Source organism: Bos indicus x Bos taurus, chromosome 16 (genome assembly GCF_003369695.1).
Source record: "Bos indicus x Bos taurus breed Angus x Brahman F1 hybrid chromosome 16, Bos_hybrid_MaternalHap_v2.0, whole genome shotgun sequence".
Lineage (NCBI taxonomy): Eukaryota > Metazoa > Chordata > Mammalia > Artiodactyla > Bovidae > Bos > Bos indicus x Bos taurus.
Genome location: NC_040091.1, coordinates 1,245,785 through 1,262,802, shown reverse-complemented (window position 1 = coordinate 1,262,802; position 17,018 = coordinate 1,245,785). Strand labels below are relative to the sequence as shown.

Below are 17,018 nucleotides of genomic sequence, written 5' to 3'. Positions count from 1 at the left end.
AATGTGTGTAACGGCTTTGGGGTAAGGCTCCTTTCCCACCACCCATTCCAGCCAGCAGAGCCCTTCGCAGGCTCCTGTAGCATCTGCTCCATGGACAACCTCTGTTAGGTTGCTTAATATCCTTGTATTCAACCCACTGACACGCTACAGCCCCCGCTGAGCCTTGGGGCAGGAGACGGGGCACGATCGGAAGACAGGGCAAGGTCTCTGTGGCTGAGTGTCTGCGGGGAGGGGGGCTGGGCGCTGGTGCAGTCGGGGCCTCACCTGAGAGCAGCATGGGGTCCCTCTCCAAGGACTTCTTGACATGGTCTGATTCCCCAGTCAGAGAACTCTCATCAATCTTGAGATCGTTGCCCTGGATCAGGATCCCATCTGCAGGCAGCAGGTCACCTAGGACATGGAGGTGAAGGGCCGACAGGGAGAGGGCAGGTGAGGACCATCCAGCCTCATCTCAGGGCTGCTCCCAGGGCCCTGCCTGTAGGCAACGGCCCGGGAGAGCCTGGAGAACCTCTGAAAGACAACTTCACATCTGACAACCTGCGATAAAACTCTGCTCTGGGTATTATAAATTCAAACAGTTACTGATCCCCAAACACCTTCCCATGGCCTGAATATTACATACTTGAAATCTAAGACACACAGGGTACAGTCTGACAGTCTTTGGCAGTTTCAGTTACTGCTTTCTTTGAATTTCTTTTCCATAACCTCCTTAAACTCTAACCTAGAAGCTAACACAATTTGGGTCTTATCTTTTTGGGTCCTCAGCAATTCCTAGCCCCAAGGCCAAAGGACCTAGCCCTCCGATAGGGACGGTGGCACAGGTGTAAAAAACAGAGCTAAAAGAGAAAAGAACCACAGAGCTCTCACCGTATTTGATTTGGGCAATGTCGCCCACCACAATCTCAGCCACAGGGAGCTGAATGATGTGGCCATTCCGGATAACGGAGAATTTCTGCTCCTTTTCGATGCGGTTCTGCAGCCCCCGGAATTGCTTCTCCTTGCTCCAGTCATTGAAGGCGGTCACGAGCACGACGATGATCACCGAGAATAAGATGGCTGCACCCTCAATCCAGCCAGCTTCCGCCTCCCCTTCGTCCTCTGGGCTAGTGACGGCTAGACCACACTCTAGCCCAGGGAAAGGAGAGAAAAGGGTCACCGAGGGGCCCTTGCGGACATTAACAATGGGGGTTGTGCTTCCATAACTCCCCAGAACAGAAAGCCAGGGGAAGAGAAGAACAGAAAACTCGGGTAAAATAGCTATCCTGAAGATAGCAGAGGACGGCAGGATTGGGCATCATCTCGTCACCAATATATAACTACTTATGTTTACCCAAAAAAGGCATATGACTAAACAGCATGAAACAGGTCAACGAAAACTACAGGCAAGACACATAGAGAGGCCTTATGACCCCAGCATGGCACTTCCCACTGCTATTTCCCGTGATGCCCAGCGTGGGGGACGGGGGAACTTTGAGGTGCATGGCCTTGTTGGTTTAGAGAGGGCAGAGGATTCATAACATTCTGAATAAGGATTTACTAGGAAAGGGGGGGGGAAGACCTTGGAATCAGGATGAGTTGGAAGAATAGCCTACTAGTTACTTTTTAGTTTCCTTTGGAGAACCCACTCAGATAACGGGGTGGGGGGCAGGCACACGCACAACACTTAAGCTATTAGGTTGGTGCAAAAGTCATTGCAGCTTTTGCATTATTGAAGTTTGCCATTTGCTACTGGAATACGTTCTTAATAAATGTGGTTATGTTGTACATCATTTTAATGTGCATTTCTTGCTTTACGTTTTTTTTTGTTGTTGTTAATGACATTTCTTGCTGTTTATTTTATACTGACTATGGAAATGATGTTAGATAAGAAGGAAATTGAATGCTTTTCTCATTTGAGTTCAAAATGGGTTGTAAAGCAGTGGAGACAACTTGCAACATCAGTAATGTCTGGTACAGGAACTGCTAATGAGCATGCAGGGCAGTGGTGGTCCAAGAGGGGGATGAGAGCCTTGAGGATGAGGAAGGTAGCGGCTGGCTGCCAGAAGCTGACAACGGCCAACTGAGAGCCGCCACTGAAGCCGATCCTCTTACAACTAAACAAGAAGTTGCTGAAGAACTTAATGTTGACCATTCCACGGTTGTTTGGCATGTGAAGCAAATTGGAAAGGTGAAAAAGCTCGGTAAGTGGGAGCCTCGTGAGCTGACTGAAAATCAAAAAAATCGTCATTCTGAAGTGTCATCTTCTCTCATTCTACAAAACAACAACGAACCATTTCTCGATTGGATTGGGATGTGCGACAAAAAGTGGATTTTACACGACAACTGGAGATGACCAGCTCAGTGAGTGGACTGAGAAGAAGTTCCAAAGCACTTCCCAAAGCCAAACTTGCACCAAAAAAAGTCATGGTCACTGTCTGATGGTCTGCTGCCGGTCTGATCCACTAAACTTTTCTGAATCTGGGAGAAACCATTACATCTGAGAAGTATGCTCAGCAAATCAACGCGATGCACTGGAAAGTCCAACGCCTGCGGCTGGCACCGGCCAACAGAAAGGGCCCAATTCTTCTCCACAATCAACACTTCAAAAGCTGAACGATTTGGCCTACAGAGTTTTGCCTCATCCACCATGTTCAAAGTTCAAAGCTCAGTCATGTCTGACTCTTTGTGACCCCAAGGACTGTAGCTCACCAGGCTCTTCTGTCCATGGGATTCTCCAGGCAAGAATACTGGAGTGGGTTGCCATTTCCTTCTCCAGGGCATCTTCCCGATCCAGGGATCGAACCCGGGTCTCCCGCATTGCAGGAAGACTCTTTACCATCTGAGCCACCAGGGAAGCCCATATTCACCTGACCTCTCACCAACTGACTACTTTTTCAAGCATCTCGACAACATTTTGCAGGGAAAATGCTTCCACAATCCTAAGGATGCAGAAAAATGCTTTCCAAGAGTTTGTTGCATCCTGAAACACGGATTTTTACACTACAGGAATAAACAAACGTTTCTCATTGGCAAAAATGTGTTTATTGTAATGGTTCCTATTAAAACTAGTTATGTTTTAAAATTCATGCTCTGAAACTGCAATTATATTTGCACCAACCTAATAAAATTTGTCAACACACACTACGTGCTTTTCAGTGACAGTGGAAAGAGCCCAGATGGGAGTCACGCTTGTTTGTTCAAGGTACTCACGTTCATTTTCGCCCCCCGGGGGGCGGTAGAAGGACAGGACCAGGGAGATGATGGCCGCGATCTCCAGGATGATGAGCGTGACGTCCTGGAGGGCTTCCCACACTAACTCTAAGAAGGTCTTGGGCTTTTTGGGGGGAATCAAGTTCTGTCCAAACACTTGTTTACGTTTCTCCAGATCTGCAGGGTTCCCAGATAGGCCTGAGAAAGAGACAGGAGCGGAGTGAACGAGCAAGAAAAACGTGGAAGAGCTGAATGACGGAGGAAGGCAGTTAAAAGAGCCCTTTGAAAAGGATCCCTTGCTTCCCAATCTGCCCAAATATGAGATCCAATTAGGGTGACCAACCATCCTCATTTTCCCCAGACTCAGCAGGTGTGAAATGGGGGCAAACGAAGACAAGCTGGTCACAGGGGCTGCTCACTCCTCTTGGTCTCCAGGGTAAGCTAACCCAGACCTACAGTTTCATCTCTTCCTCACTGAGTTTGCACCAGGCTTCAGCTCTAAGAGTACATTAAAATGTTTCCTGAGACACAGAATTTTCCTCTTATATTAACATGTAAATGCTGGCCATGATTTAAAAGAAGAGGTGGCTTCTACCTACTGGCTCACACAAAAAGGCCATAAAGAATAAGCTATTTGCTCAAGGTCATGCTAGGAGGCTAGGAGACAGAGCCCAACCAATTGTCCTGACTCCAAGTTCCAGAGGTTTCAGGACATCAACAGAATACAGACTTCATGAGACTCCAGCTTCGGGCATCCCCTTTAGGCATACAGAGCCGTCCCATTCCATCACACACAGACACACACATCTTTAAGAGGTACTACTGTTCTACTAAGAACTACGTACTTGGAGATGTACTAAGTGCTACGAGTACTGCTTAGACAAAGCACTGGGAGAAGCACTGTCGTTCAGAGTGAAAAAAGAGAGAACAGTGGAGGTGAAAGCGCGGAGTCAGACAGCGCTCAGTCCGCGGTCAGCAGCACGCCCTCCACTAACACACGTGTGCTGACATACCCGTGTGAGTGTGCACACAGAGTCCAGGCACGGCCCCAGAGGGAATAAGAGGCAGAGTTATTCCCAGAGTCCTAGGCTCTTCTCATGCGCCCAGGAGGGGTTACACTTTAAGGAAAGAGGAGAACGCATATAATTTACATTAATGCCAGGCGGCATTTATCAAGTTGTTTACACAACTTGATTAGCGAATAGCCTTGGTTTGGCACTAGCTGTTGGCTATACTGCTTGATGGGTTCCCCACAGGCAGGGTGAGGCAACCTTTGTCTTGAAAAAAGATCAGCAGTGTGGAGGGTTAGAATCAGAGGATGGAGACACTTAACATAGCTTTACCCAGAGGCACGGGACGAGGAGATGCCTGGAAGCTGCAAGGAAAGGACGGGCTACTGATGCGAGGACCTCACCCCTCTCCACACTGAAGGGCTGGTCCGCTGGGGGGAGAGGGACACTGGGGGCCGGCAGACTTCTGTCTCCACTGAATAGGACCCAAGCGCCTTACTTTAAATGGCAAAGAAAGAGATCTGGGTTAGAACTAAGGAAGACATTCAGACAGGGATTTTGAAAATGGGAAAATCTGTACCCAAGGGAGTACTGTTTGCAGGGTCCATTCCTCCACCCTAAAGACAAAAACCATCAGGAGAGGTATCGAAATATACCTGGGGACCCTGCCTGGAGATACAGCAGGGGTGTGAACTGGCACCCACGACTGTGGAATGGGGACTGGAGACTGCTTCCTTCTACCTGCTAGCGCTCAGCAGAGAGAAGCAGGAAGCTGGTTGGGGAAGTGGCCCCTGATGCTCTTATCCAGGGCCTCCTGCCTCCTCGGGGCCAAGAGCAGGACCCTGGCTAGAGAGCTGAGAGGCACAGCAGAGCTCTGCAGGGGAACGGGTGGGCGGGGGGTGGGGGTGGGGGTTGGCCAAAGCACTAGAAGCAACACGGGCTGCTTGCCAGAGGCTCCCTGCCCCCACCACTCTGAGGAGTCGGTTCTCAGCAGGCAAGAAACGCCAGAGCCTGGGAAAGGAGTGTTCCTGGGCAGGGCATCTCGATCCCCAGGCGGGCAGAGGCAGAGTTGCTAGGGAACAGGGCCGTGCGGGGTGTTTCTCCCAGGGACCTGAGATAACACATGTGTGCCAACTTGGAACTGCTGTGCTGGATGGCTAGGCCTGCTCTTGAGAAACAGTTCTGATACTTGTTAATCTAGCCAGGATGTTTCTTAAGAAAGCAGAATTTACGATGTAAAGGGAGGAGATGCTATTCCCTCCATAAGAAGGGTGAGTAGACGACTATGAGGGCAAATCAAGACATCAGATACAGAAGGTTATCACATGCCAATAGTCCAGTGAAGGCCAAAAGGCCAAAAGACTCAACACCGGTCTAGCTGAAAGGGCTTCCCTGGTGGCTCAGATGCTAAAGAATCTGTCTGCAATGCAGGAGACCTGGGTTCGATCCCTGGGTTGAGAAGATCCCCTGGAGAAGAGAATGGCAACCCACTCCAGTATTCTGGCCTGGAGAACCGCATGGACAGAGGAGTCTGACGGGCTACAGTCCACGGGGTCGCAAAGAGTCGGACATGACTGAGCGACTTACACTTTCATTTCCACTGAGGTAACCCTGCCCCACTCTGTTCTCATATTAATGCCTCGTAATCATCCTTAACGCCTCTTTCTCTCTTATCTACAATACCCATTTAGTCAGAAAATGTATCATCTCTACCTTCGAAATACATCCAGGTCCCCCTCACTTCTCATCTCCCAATGCTCCCATGCTGGTTTAAGCCCTGGCCGTCTCTCAGCTAGGCTACGGCGACTGTCCAATGGGCCTCCTGCTTCCAGCCTTAGCTTTCTGCCCTCAGTTTCTTCTGGTTCCAGAATGATCTTTTTCAACACCCCCGTGGCACTCGTCTGCCCTTTCGCGTGGAATGAAACGGAGTAGAAGTCTGTGCCAGCCTGGAGGCCCCCTTTGTGAGCGCCCAGCTCCCCACCTGGGGAGTGCTACCATTTCCGCCTTGTTCGCCGAGATCCCGTCAAGCTAGCCTTTCCGGCGATTCTCTGTGTGCACCAGACACGTTTCCATTTCAGGGTCCCTGCACATGTTGTTTTCTTTCTCAGATTTCCCTTCACAAGTTAGGGCTTGTCCTTTCACTTCCTTCAGGTCTTCGGACAAACGCCCTAACCCTGACCAGCGTATTTCACGCGGACGTCTCTGCCCCAGCGCATGGGATCCCCTTGGCCTGCTCAACTGTTTCCCTCTACAGGTCCTCTCCTGGAATAGGTTATTTGATATATTTGTTCTACATTTGTTTATCTCCGTCTACAAGGCCAGGGTTTTTGTCTTTGTTCCTTAGGTCTAAAGCAGTGCCTGACATGTACACAAATTCGTTGAATGAACTGCATGAGTAATAGATATTATCGTGAACATTTAGGCACATTTGTGTCTTCTCACTGAAACACTGCAAAGCCCTGAGTGATAGCTGCTATTAACCCCATTTCTCATTCAAGCAACCTGAGGCCTAGACAGGTTTGGTAACTACTCAAGTAAATATGTGGCAGTCTGTAGCTGCTCCACAAGCAGCAGCTGGATTCCAACTCACACACAGAGGGGGCTGGGGCGTGGAGGCAGCTGTACTCAGCTGAGGCTCCATTTTGCTGTGACTAACCTTTCCTACTTCGCCTAGGACTTTCCAGATTTCATCACTGAAGCGCCTGTCTCCTGGGACAACCTCTCAGCTCCAGGCAAACAGGAATGGTTGGTCAGCCTTCTTCATTTACCGCAGGGCCGGCCCACTTGCACCTCTAGGCAAATCAGCCTTGTTCCTACCCTTTATTTACAATTGACGTGAATGAGTCCTGTCTTTTTCCTGTCCTCAGGCATGGTGACACCAGGCTTGTCAAGAGTCCAACCTATGAATTTTATATTCAATAAAAGTTTCGTTATTGGCCTTATTTTGGACCCAAGCAAATGAAACAAGATACATTACGGAAAACAAAAAGAGGCCAGGCCTTGCTCTTACCTAGATGCTCTCAAAGTCACACGTTTACTTCCTCTTTGTATTTTCTCTCACCTCTCTCCTCCACCTTAAGTCACCCTCAGCTCTTAAATAAAAGCCCCCCTAAGAAGTCAAGTGGCCCCAGGACCCCGCACACCCTCTGGCAGGGAGGGGCAGTGTGGGGCTGCTGGCGGGTGCCCTTGGGAATCCTCTGACATGCAGCATTGCACAGGAGAGCCATGTGGGACTGGGAGCTCCGCCAACCCCCAATGTGGGGCTTTCCATTCCAATTCTTCCAGCCCCCAAGAGGCTCTCAGGCCTTGATCTCAGCAGCTGTGATTTCACATAAATACTTGCCCAGGCCAGAAGGGGGTTTTAGTCCCTCATCTTCACAGCTGCTTCTCAAGTACACCGCTTCCCAAAGTGGGGAAGGAGGACTTGGCAGGAAGAGAATGCGGGAAACTGGAAAGGGGTTTCCCCTAGAAATACGTCAAGAAAATGAGCAGAAACCGTGTCCCCAAGAACATATGACAAAAAGTCCCACCCAGACCGGGAGTACCTCTGGTCCTCAGCCAGATTTAGCACATGAGCCGGGAAAGGGGACAAGAATGTCGGCCTGGGAAGTCACCGCCCGCACCCCAGGCTGGGGACTCACCCGGCCCCTGCCCGGCCAGCGGAGATGGAATGGGCGGCGGTGGAAAATCTGTGTCTGCTCTGAGCCCCTGCGGGCTGTGGCTTGGAAGAGGAGCGGCAGCCCAGCCCCTCATGGCCTGGCTCCAGCGGGAAGGAGGGAGGGGCGGCCGAGGACTGTCGGCAGAGGCACCCCTTATCAGAGCCAGTGCAGAGAGGGTGCGGCCAGGTCAGACATCAGGAGGGACTTCCCAGCGGTGTGGGCGATGACGCCTTGCCAAGGGGAGAGCAGAATCTTCTGCTGCACAGATAGTACCAGGGAGAGGTTTCTCTGGGTTGCTTAGAAGCCAATCCTATTTGGTTCATGAGAAGAACAGACATCAGAATATCTTTCAAGTCCTACCTTAAAACCCTGGATTATGGGGTAAAAGAGAAGTGAAAGTCTTGGTCACCCAGTCGTGTCTGACTCTCTGTGACCCCACGGACTGTGGCCCACCAGGCTCCTCTGTCCATGGGATTCTCCAGGCAAGAATCCCGGAGTGGGTTGCCATTCCCTTCTCCAGGGGATCTTCCCAACCCAGGGATTGAACCCCGGTCTCCTCCATGACAGGCAGATTCTTTACTGTCTGAGCCACAAGGGAAACCAAGAGGGAAGAGCAGCTTAAAATCAGCATGAGGACTGAAAGGCTTCAGCCAGCTCCTGTGCTAAGCCACTGCCACTGCTCTGAGGAGTCAGAGCATTTCCTGCTTCTGCGTCTCCTACTTCTCACACCCGCAGCTTGGAGACGCACTCTGTGCCTATGGCCTTCCTGCCTGTAGAGAGTAGGCAGCCTCCCTAAAGCCACAGCAAGAGGTGACGGATTGAGAAGAGAATGGCCCTTTCCTCACTCTCGATCCCAAAGCCTGCCCTTGGTGGACAGCTTTGTCCGGGGGTGTGTCTTTCCGTCTGGGCTTCTGCTGTGCACCTTTTGTGAACTCTCCAACTCCGGCACAGAGAAGAGAGAGCTGCCCAGAGTGCCCTCCTTACCCTCTGCTCGGTTGCCCTCTCCCAGGCTGTGTGTTCATCCGCCCCTCTGGTGTCACACCCCCAGTGCTCACACCTTGTAGCTAAATAAAAAGAGTGAAAGCCCCACTTCCAAGGGCAGATGCAACATCTGTCTTGGCTGAAGAAGGAATGCTATCTTTTTTCCCACCCCCAGCTGACATTCAGAGCAAGGCAACAGCAAGGTTGAAAGCAAAACAAAACTTGCAAGAGATTCTGCTGAGTTGCCAAATGAATGGAGCACCAAAGGTCTTAGGCCTGGTAGAAGGGGAGAAAGCGGGGAGGGTTCTCGGGTTGAGAAGACGCAGCGACTCTCCCTGCCTCCAGAATTCCCTATCCCCTGCTTGGCAGCATTATGCCAGCTAAGCCAGAAGCCCCACTCCAGGCAAGGAGGAGCTGGCTAGGAAAGAATTCAGAGAGCCTGGAGTTGGCCTGGGAAACAGCAGGCCCGTGGCTGTCATGCACCGTTGGCCTAATTCGGCCCTAGGCGTATAACTCAAAGCAGACAAGGAATTCCCAGGACACAACATGGAATTCCCTGCAGGGTAGGCGGGACTCAGCAAGGGCACTTTTTCTCTCCTGTCTTTCTCAACCATCTACCTACCATCCCACTGTTGATGCTGCTTCCTACAGGTTTTGTGAAAACCTCCACCCCTCTACCATGTACTAAATATTTCATTTTTGAAGCTCCTGGACTTGCCTCAGCTATTCTCATCACAGTGTAGCTGCTCTCCGGCTGTTTGAGCTGGTTTGCCCCCTTCTCTTCCCTCAAAGATAGTGTTCTGCTATGAGTCTCTCTCATGCCTTAAACTTAATATATCCACCCAACGTATGATGGGCAGAGAGGACCACAGACTGTTCATCTTGGCAGGCACCCAACGTATGATGGGCAGAGAGGACCACAGACTGTTCATCTTGGCAGGCATGCCCATGGGACTGGTTTTTAGGGTAATTTACTTGACATCTTCAAGGTGATAGCTACGGGGCAGAGGGCACAAGGAGAGAGGCAGCTTAGCCGTACTTCTAAGCTGAGCTGGATGGACTCCTAAAAGCAGACTGCTCATGAGTCTGAGCAAGCTCTGGGAGCTGGTGATGGACAGGGAGGCCTGGCGGGCTGCAGTCCATGGGGTTGCAAAGAGTCGGACACGACTGAGCGACTGAACCGAACTAACTGAAAAGTGGATTTTCTGAAACAGACTAATTTTCTATAACAGACTAATAAACAGACTAATGATAGGGAGGAAAATCTCAGAGAAGCCAGTTACCCCTTTTCCTCTCACATCCATTCTATCCCATATCCACTTGCCAATTTCTTTATACACCCCCTGGCAACATTAACATTCTCCAAGGCAGTGGTCTCTAAACAGGAGGCATGCATTCATCTGTCGGAGCATGGGAAAGGTACCAGAACCTTTTGTATTACTTCATCCATTCCTATTTCTTGCAGAGTCTATTATGTACATGATATTAGTGTTAGAAGTACAGTAGCATGTAGTTGAACATTTACTGGGGCTACCTGTGCAATTTTCTCCCAGATTGACAATGCTACTAGAAATTTCAATCTGCCGCACTGAGGAAGAGCCCAACCCCAGCACGTCCCAGCTTTTGGAGAAATAGTTCGTGGTAGGACATGCCGCTGGCCTCAAAAGGCACGCCAACAGAAGCACAACAGGGACACCGCTGAACCCCAGAAGCCGTAGGCTGGCGGGAGATATCAACTCAAATCCTACAGTTAATGAACCAAAAATCAAAATCTGGGCTGTCTCAAAGCAGTTTCTTTCCCCTTCCTGCCATTTACTCCCCAAAGAATCTCAGCTTCCCAAACCAAGTAGCTGCTCAATAATTACGCCAGGAACGTTTAGTAAGTGGTAGCAATTACCCTAGAGCACAGCCAGGCCAGAGCTTCCCTAGACAGTTACATGATCGAGGAGTCCTATCTCCAACTCCTAAGCCCACCTGTCCTCCCCTCCAGGTCCCCATAATACCATCACAGCACTATGACACTATTTCTGAAGTTGACTTAATTTTTGTGTATTCTCTTAGTGCCTGTCAAGCCCTATGGAAGGAAGAACTGTCCCTGTTGTGTTCACCACTGTGTCCCCACTACCTGCTGGACACTATTTGTTCACTGTCATTGAAAAGAAATTAGAATCCCTGTGTCCTACAGCCATACCTCAGCTCTGCAGAGGAGAAAAGAAACAGCAGGATGTAGAGGAAAGATGAAATAGAAACTCCCAACAACGTTCTTCTTGATCCAAATTCAATATAAATAGCCTTTAGCTTTCTGAAGGAAGCCCACAGGTAATTATTCAATGTTTAGTCAAGGCTCCCCTTCTCTGCCCTTTCTGATCTGGGCCCAGGTCCCCTGACTCCCCTAATATTGGCATAGCACCTCCTCAGAAAACATCATTCTTTCTCTGAAAAAGGGTAACACAGCTGAGGACCCATGTGGAAAGGTTCTGTGGGGAAGGAGAATTCATACAACTTTCTATCTGCACCGAAGAATCTCTCATCCAGATCCTCTCTTCTTCCTGCACACCAAGGGAGACTAAGGAAAAGACTTCTTTCTTCCCCTTAGTTCAGTTCAGTTCAGTCACTCAGTCGTGTCTGACTCTTTGCGACCCCATGAATCGCAGCACACCAGGCCTCCGTCCATCACCAACTCCCGGAGTTCACTCAAACTCATGTCCATCGAGTCGGTGATGCCATCCAGCCATCTCATCCTCCGTCATCCCCTTCTCCTCCTGCCCCCAATCCCTCCCAGCATCAGAGTCTTTTCCAATGAGTCAACTCTTTGCATGAGGTGGCCAAAGTACTGGAGTTTCAGCTTTAGCATCATTCCTTCCAAAGAACACCCAGGACTGATCTCCTTTAGAATGGACTGGTTGGATCTCCTTGCAGTCCAAGGGACTCTCAAGAGTCTTCTCCAAAATCACAGTTCCAAAGCATCAATTCTTCAGCGCTATCAGTTTTCTCAGTTCAGATTCACACAGGTTTTTCTTGCTCTTGGAAGCCAGGAGATAACATGGAAAATTAATCAGAAGATAAAAGGCTACCTTCCAGTGGGTATCATCCGGCTCTTTGAGGACTGGAAAAATCTGAGGGTGGGGATGGAATCGGGAACCAAGTGGCAGTGAAAAGAGAGAGAAACTGGAATGAGGAAAGGAGCAAACTGAAAAGATCCCATCAGTGCAAAACGCTCAGGTTTTTCTTGCTGATAAACCTCAGGCAACACAACCTCTTAGGGCCTCCCCGAAGGCTCGGCGGTGAAGAATCTGCCTGCAGTGCGGCAGGTGTGCATTTGATCCCTGGGTAGGGAGATTCTCTGGAGGAGGAAATGGCAACTCACTCCAGTGTTCTTGCCTGAAACATTCCACAGACAGAGGAGCCCAGCGGGCTACAGTCCATGGGAGTCAGACACGACTGAACGACTGAGCACACACACACACACAATGCAGCCGTTTACCCAACCGACACAATCAGCTCTGCCTCTCTGCTGAGCCTCGTCTGCTCACTGATGAGTGCTGAGGGGTCTGAGCACCTCCATGTCATCTCAGATGTAACCAACTCTTAGCCACTGGGGCACCGCCTCTTGTTCCAACTAGTCACTGGACTCTTAGCGACCCCATGGACTGCAGCCTACCAGGCTCCTCCATCCATGGGATTTTCCAGGCAACAGTACTAGAGTGGAGTGCCATTGCCTCCTCCTCAAGGAACACAAGCCAATATTAAATGCATATTAGTATCGGGTCACAGTTAGGCATTTTATCAGGTACCAGAATATAAAACAAATTGTAAAACTATCTGTGCTTCTGAGACTCTCTGTGTTGCTGCTCTAGCTGAAGAGGCAGCAGAGCATTAATGGTCTGTAAGTCAGAAAACACGAATTATTCCATCAAGTTCTACCCTGTGGTAAGACTTTAGGCAAGTCATTTAATTTTTTTGGTCTGTTGAGATCACTCAACAAGAGAGAGAGAGAGAGAAATAAAACTATGTTAGTGTCAGAAAAGTTATAAACTGCAAGTTGCATAAGGTCCCTTAGTAGCTATGGTGTAAAACAATCTATCCTAAAGATACTATCAATCCAACAGAAAATAAAGAGGAAGGGTCATATTCTAGGGAACGATCTTCCCAATCAATCAGCGGAATTCAAGCACTGGGAAAATTCCTTTATGTTATTATCAGCCTGCAGGGACCTACCACAGGCGACAAAGCTGTGCTCGGCTGTCAGGCACCCTCGTGTGCTCTCTGTGCACTGGCTGGCTTTTTCTGGCACCTGGATACTGACACTCTTTTCTCAGCCTGTCCAAACAAACCACGCAGCATCACCTCTGTCTGGGGAGAGAGTCCCGTGTCATAGCTCTTCTGTGGCTTCTTTTCTTACCCCTTTACCCTTCTCACACATGAGCAAGTCACTGTTGGCCCTGAGCGCTAAAAATCACTCATGGAAAAGTTGTTTCTGACAGCCTGCTTCCCAGCTCCAGGACCAGCCCAATGGTAAGTTGTAATACTGAAAACCATCAGGACACATGTTTGCGATCCAAGGAAGCAGGGGAATGGCAGTGGACAGCTGTGCCGGTGGCAGGGGTCCTGGCGTGGCCAGGGTCTGCGGCAACAGAAGCCCCTGACACCAGAAGGCGACTTCCAACTACAGGTCTACAACTGGGGTTGGGAGAGAATCTAAGCATTTGATATCTGATTCTGACATGAAAGAACACGTATGTTGGCCTTTGGGAATGGGAGCTCTCTGGGAACTAGAAGTACACAGTAGCAGCTATGAGAAAGGGGCTGGGAAATTGGGAGGAAAGTCTGGACTCTGCTCTTGGAAGTTTCTCAGGTTCCAGTTTATTTGGAGTTTCACTTTGTGAAGGAAGCAACTGAGCCAAGGGAAAAGAACGTAACAGGAAGAGGGAAAGGAAGATCCTGCTTAAATTCTGAGGAGTGTTCCTGAAGTACTGCATTATCTCAGTGAAAACATAGGAGTAGCCACTGTGAAAGTGGCAAAATAAAGAAATCCAGCTGACAAGAAGAAGGCATTACCCAAAGGGCAGTCATGAGAAACTGGACAGACGGCAACGACTGAGCCGCACGAGAGCAGCTTAGCACTGCCACACTAAGCAGGCTTCTTTTGACATCGATGGTGAATGCAGAGAATGGACAGTGGCAGCAGGTGGACTGCAGCAGCCTGACAGATGAATAACACCCTGCACTCCATGGGCTCTCATATCCTGGCAAATATCATCAGACGCATGGGCTCTGTTTTAATGTGAGACAACTAATTTATTGAACACCCATTATTAGAATAAGCATCGTACATACATTATTTAATCCCAATAACTCTATAGACTAAGTATTAATATCATTTGCAAACAAGAAAATGATTTTTACTTACGGAGAATGAGTAAACTATTCAATGTTATTCAGCTAGTAAATGGTAGAGCCAGTACTGAACTCAAAGCCTACAAGATAAGAAAGTGAACTCTAGAAGTACAGAGACCATGTAAGGCAGCTCTCCCTGCTGGTAAAGAAAATAAAACATGGGCAATGGACAGATATCTAGATAAAAATTTCTCCCTTTTTCCTTTTAATCATAGAGTCTGGACTCCAAGTCACTAATTTATAACACTGGCTAGGGGTCACAACTTCTTAGAACTGGCAAAAAATATGATGTGGCTTCCAAGAAAGGGTCAGAAATGGTATACCTCAAGAGGCTGAAGGCATCTCAAGGACAAGATCTTTGCTCCACCTCAAGCTACTCAATCAAGGCCTGCCTGACTGATAGGGCCAAGCAAGGACCCGTAACAGAGATGCTGAAACTAGGCAGAAAGAAGCAAATAAGATTTCTCTAGTAATATCTCCATTTCAACGAAATAAAATTACCATGGCTCACTGGGCAATTGGGCTGAGCCAGGTAAGCATGAAGCTGGATTTTTCATTTTCTTTAGAGAATAGATTAAGAAGAACTATACTAAAAATACATCAGACAGGGTTGAAAAAGTCATCAATAATTTCCTGAAAGAAAACTGAGTAACCCAAAGATATGGTGGGTAAACTCTCTACATTTTGATTTTCCACCCTGTTTCTAACTGTGTACCATAGAGAAGTACTACATTAGGTAGACGGACTCATCCACTCTTCTTCCTATTATACTGTAAGATCAGGGTAGGGAAGAATCATATCTTCAACCCTTTGCAATCAAAGACTGATACTGAGTTAGGGACTTGATTATTTACTGATAAACACACCTCTAACATAAACATTTATAAGAGACATTCCCCCTTCTGTACAAGAGAAGGAAAGAATGATCTTCAGAGAATACCACAGTCACTAAACCTCATCTCTGGGAAAGAAATAATGTTTCTCTCCACAGCCTGACATCTTTTCAGTGCTATGGAGACTGTACTTTGCCTGCACAGATATAGCAGCAAGGTTTCCAGAAACATTCCTTCTCTAGACGCAGACAGAACACAGGCCGCCTTGCTCCAATCCCCCACCCCTGGCGTGGCCTTTACCTTCCACAGGGTTGGTTTTCAGTCTACTGCAGAGGTTCATCACTCCTCCGTAGTGGACGTTGATCTGGTCTATTGCATCACTTGAGCGCAGCTCCATCAGCTTCCTCAGGTCCATCACTGTGCAGCCAAACTCCCCTTCACGGCTCTCAAGTATCGAGTTGGACGGCAAGGTGTGTTCTGTTGGGTTCGTCATTTTGCCTGCTGTTACCAAGCCCCTCAACAGAGAAAATGTGAACTCTCCCTTCCACTGATTCAGGGTCTCTCGTTTCTCTTCCTCACTTCTTACTTCTTTCTTCTCTGAGAGTCCAGATGCGATTAAGACTGACTAAATCTTGTGCAGGAAGCTTCAGAGCAGCAGCCTGTGGTCCAGGTCCTTTCTTGTGTATGAAGCTTGTCAGCCAAAGGAGGAAGAGGAGGGGGGAACTGAGTGTGAGCCGGACCACGTGTTACGATGACTGGTGTCCCCAGGTGGTGATGGAAGCAGTTGTCCAGGGTAGGTAGGTTCCTAGTTTAGACCAACTTTCCCAGATGGCGGGATAAACAGGATGTGCATGTTACCATGGAGGCAACCTTAGCAACAACCAGCAACTGCAGTGGCAGAGAGGTGGCAGGAGAGGAGAACGAGGAGGGCTCCCTGGAAACCGGTGACAACTGGGTCTCTGGAATAAAGATTCAAAGGCAGACATAAAGAAACAATTAGAACAGCATGGGATCCAGCAACAGCAAGGACAAGAGGTACTCATTCTAGCACAAGGGTTTAGGTGACAGTTGATACCTGAGCTGAACTGATAGCTCAGGCCTAAGCTGAGCGGACTGACTTAGGAGAGGCCCCTTCTTCCCTGGGGGCCCCTCAGCAGCCTGTAAACTCCAATGTAGAGAAATAACTTCAGATACACCCCAGCCTTCACACCTCACCTCTGCTAAACCAAGCAACACAAACCCCACAACTGGAGAAACTTGGAAATAACGGGTTATATGACCTCTAATGGCTCTCCCTGTCTATTTGAGGGCCCTGCAACAGAATGTTTTAGTCTCTTTTAATCTTAGAATGTTTTAATCTTACCTCTAAGAGGTGAGAAGAGATCAGGAAAGGAGTCCAGACCAGAGTGATCTGGAGGGTAGCCTGCCAGTCTGCCACCCTCCTCCAAACCCTGCACCCTACCACATTCCTAACACACCCATGTACAAACCAGGAGGGCAACCTGGGAGAAGACGGCCACATCCCCTGCAGCCCCTGAGAACACTTGGCCTGACACTGTATGGAAATTCTGCAGTTGTATATATTTCTGTATAGAAATATTGCAGTTGTCAATAGATCAGGTACTATGTTCAGATCTTGGAGTCTAAAAAGCTTTGGGGAGAAAAGGATGAGTAAAACCCTCCAGCAGTAGGCGATGCAGGGTGGAACATTTATACATAATGGGAACAGAAAGACCTCTGAGGAAGAAAGATAGTTTGAAGCCTGTGAGTGTTCAAGTTTCTCTGGGATTGCAGGAATATGACAGCTATCAATTCAGCCAGAGCCTAGGGCCATAACAAGGTCAGTAGGGGAGCAAAGTCAGCTTGTGTGTGAGTGACAACGGAGGGTCTCAGGTCAGCAGTTCTCTCGGGAAGCCATATGTCACCTCACACATGTTGACTAGGGAGAG

At 48.9% G+C, this 17,018-nt stretch overlaps 1 protein-coding gene across 7 annotated transcripts in view; it reads right to left on the bottom strand.

Annotated features, from left to right (window-relative positions):
- The window catches only part of ATP2B4 (ATPase plasma membrane Ca2+ transporting 4), a 100,401-nt gene that overhangs the window by 36,598 nt on the left and 46,785 nt on the right, over nt 1–17,018 (bottom strand). For all 7 annotated transcript variants that reach the window (XM_027564181.1, XM_027564180.1, XM_027564183.1 and 4 more), the window contains exons 2-5: nt 15,370–16,028; nt 3,190–3,387; nt 868–1,125; nt 265–390 (exon numbers count right to left, since the gene is read on the bottom strand). In XM_027564181.1, the coding sequence (XP_027419982.1) occupies nt 265–390; nt 868–1,125; nt 3,190–3,387; nt 15,370–15,562 (775 nt within the window). In that variant the 5' untranslated portion in view covers nt 15,563–16,028. The remainder of the gene's footprint in view (nt 1–264; nt 391–867; nt 1,126–3,189; nt 3,388–15,369; nt 16,029–17,018) is intronic.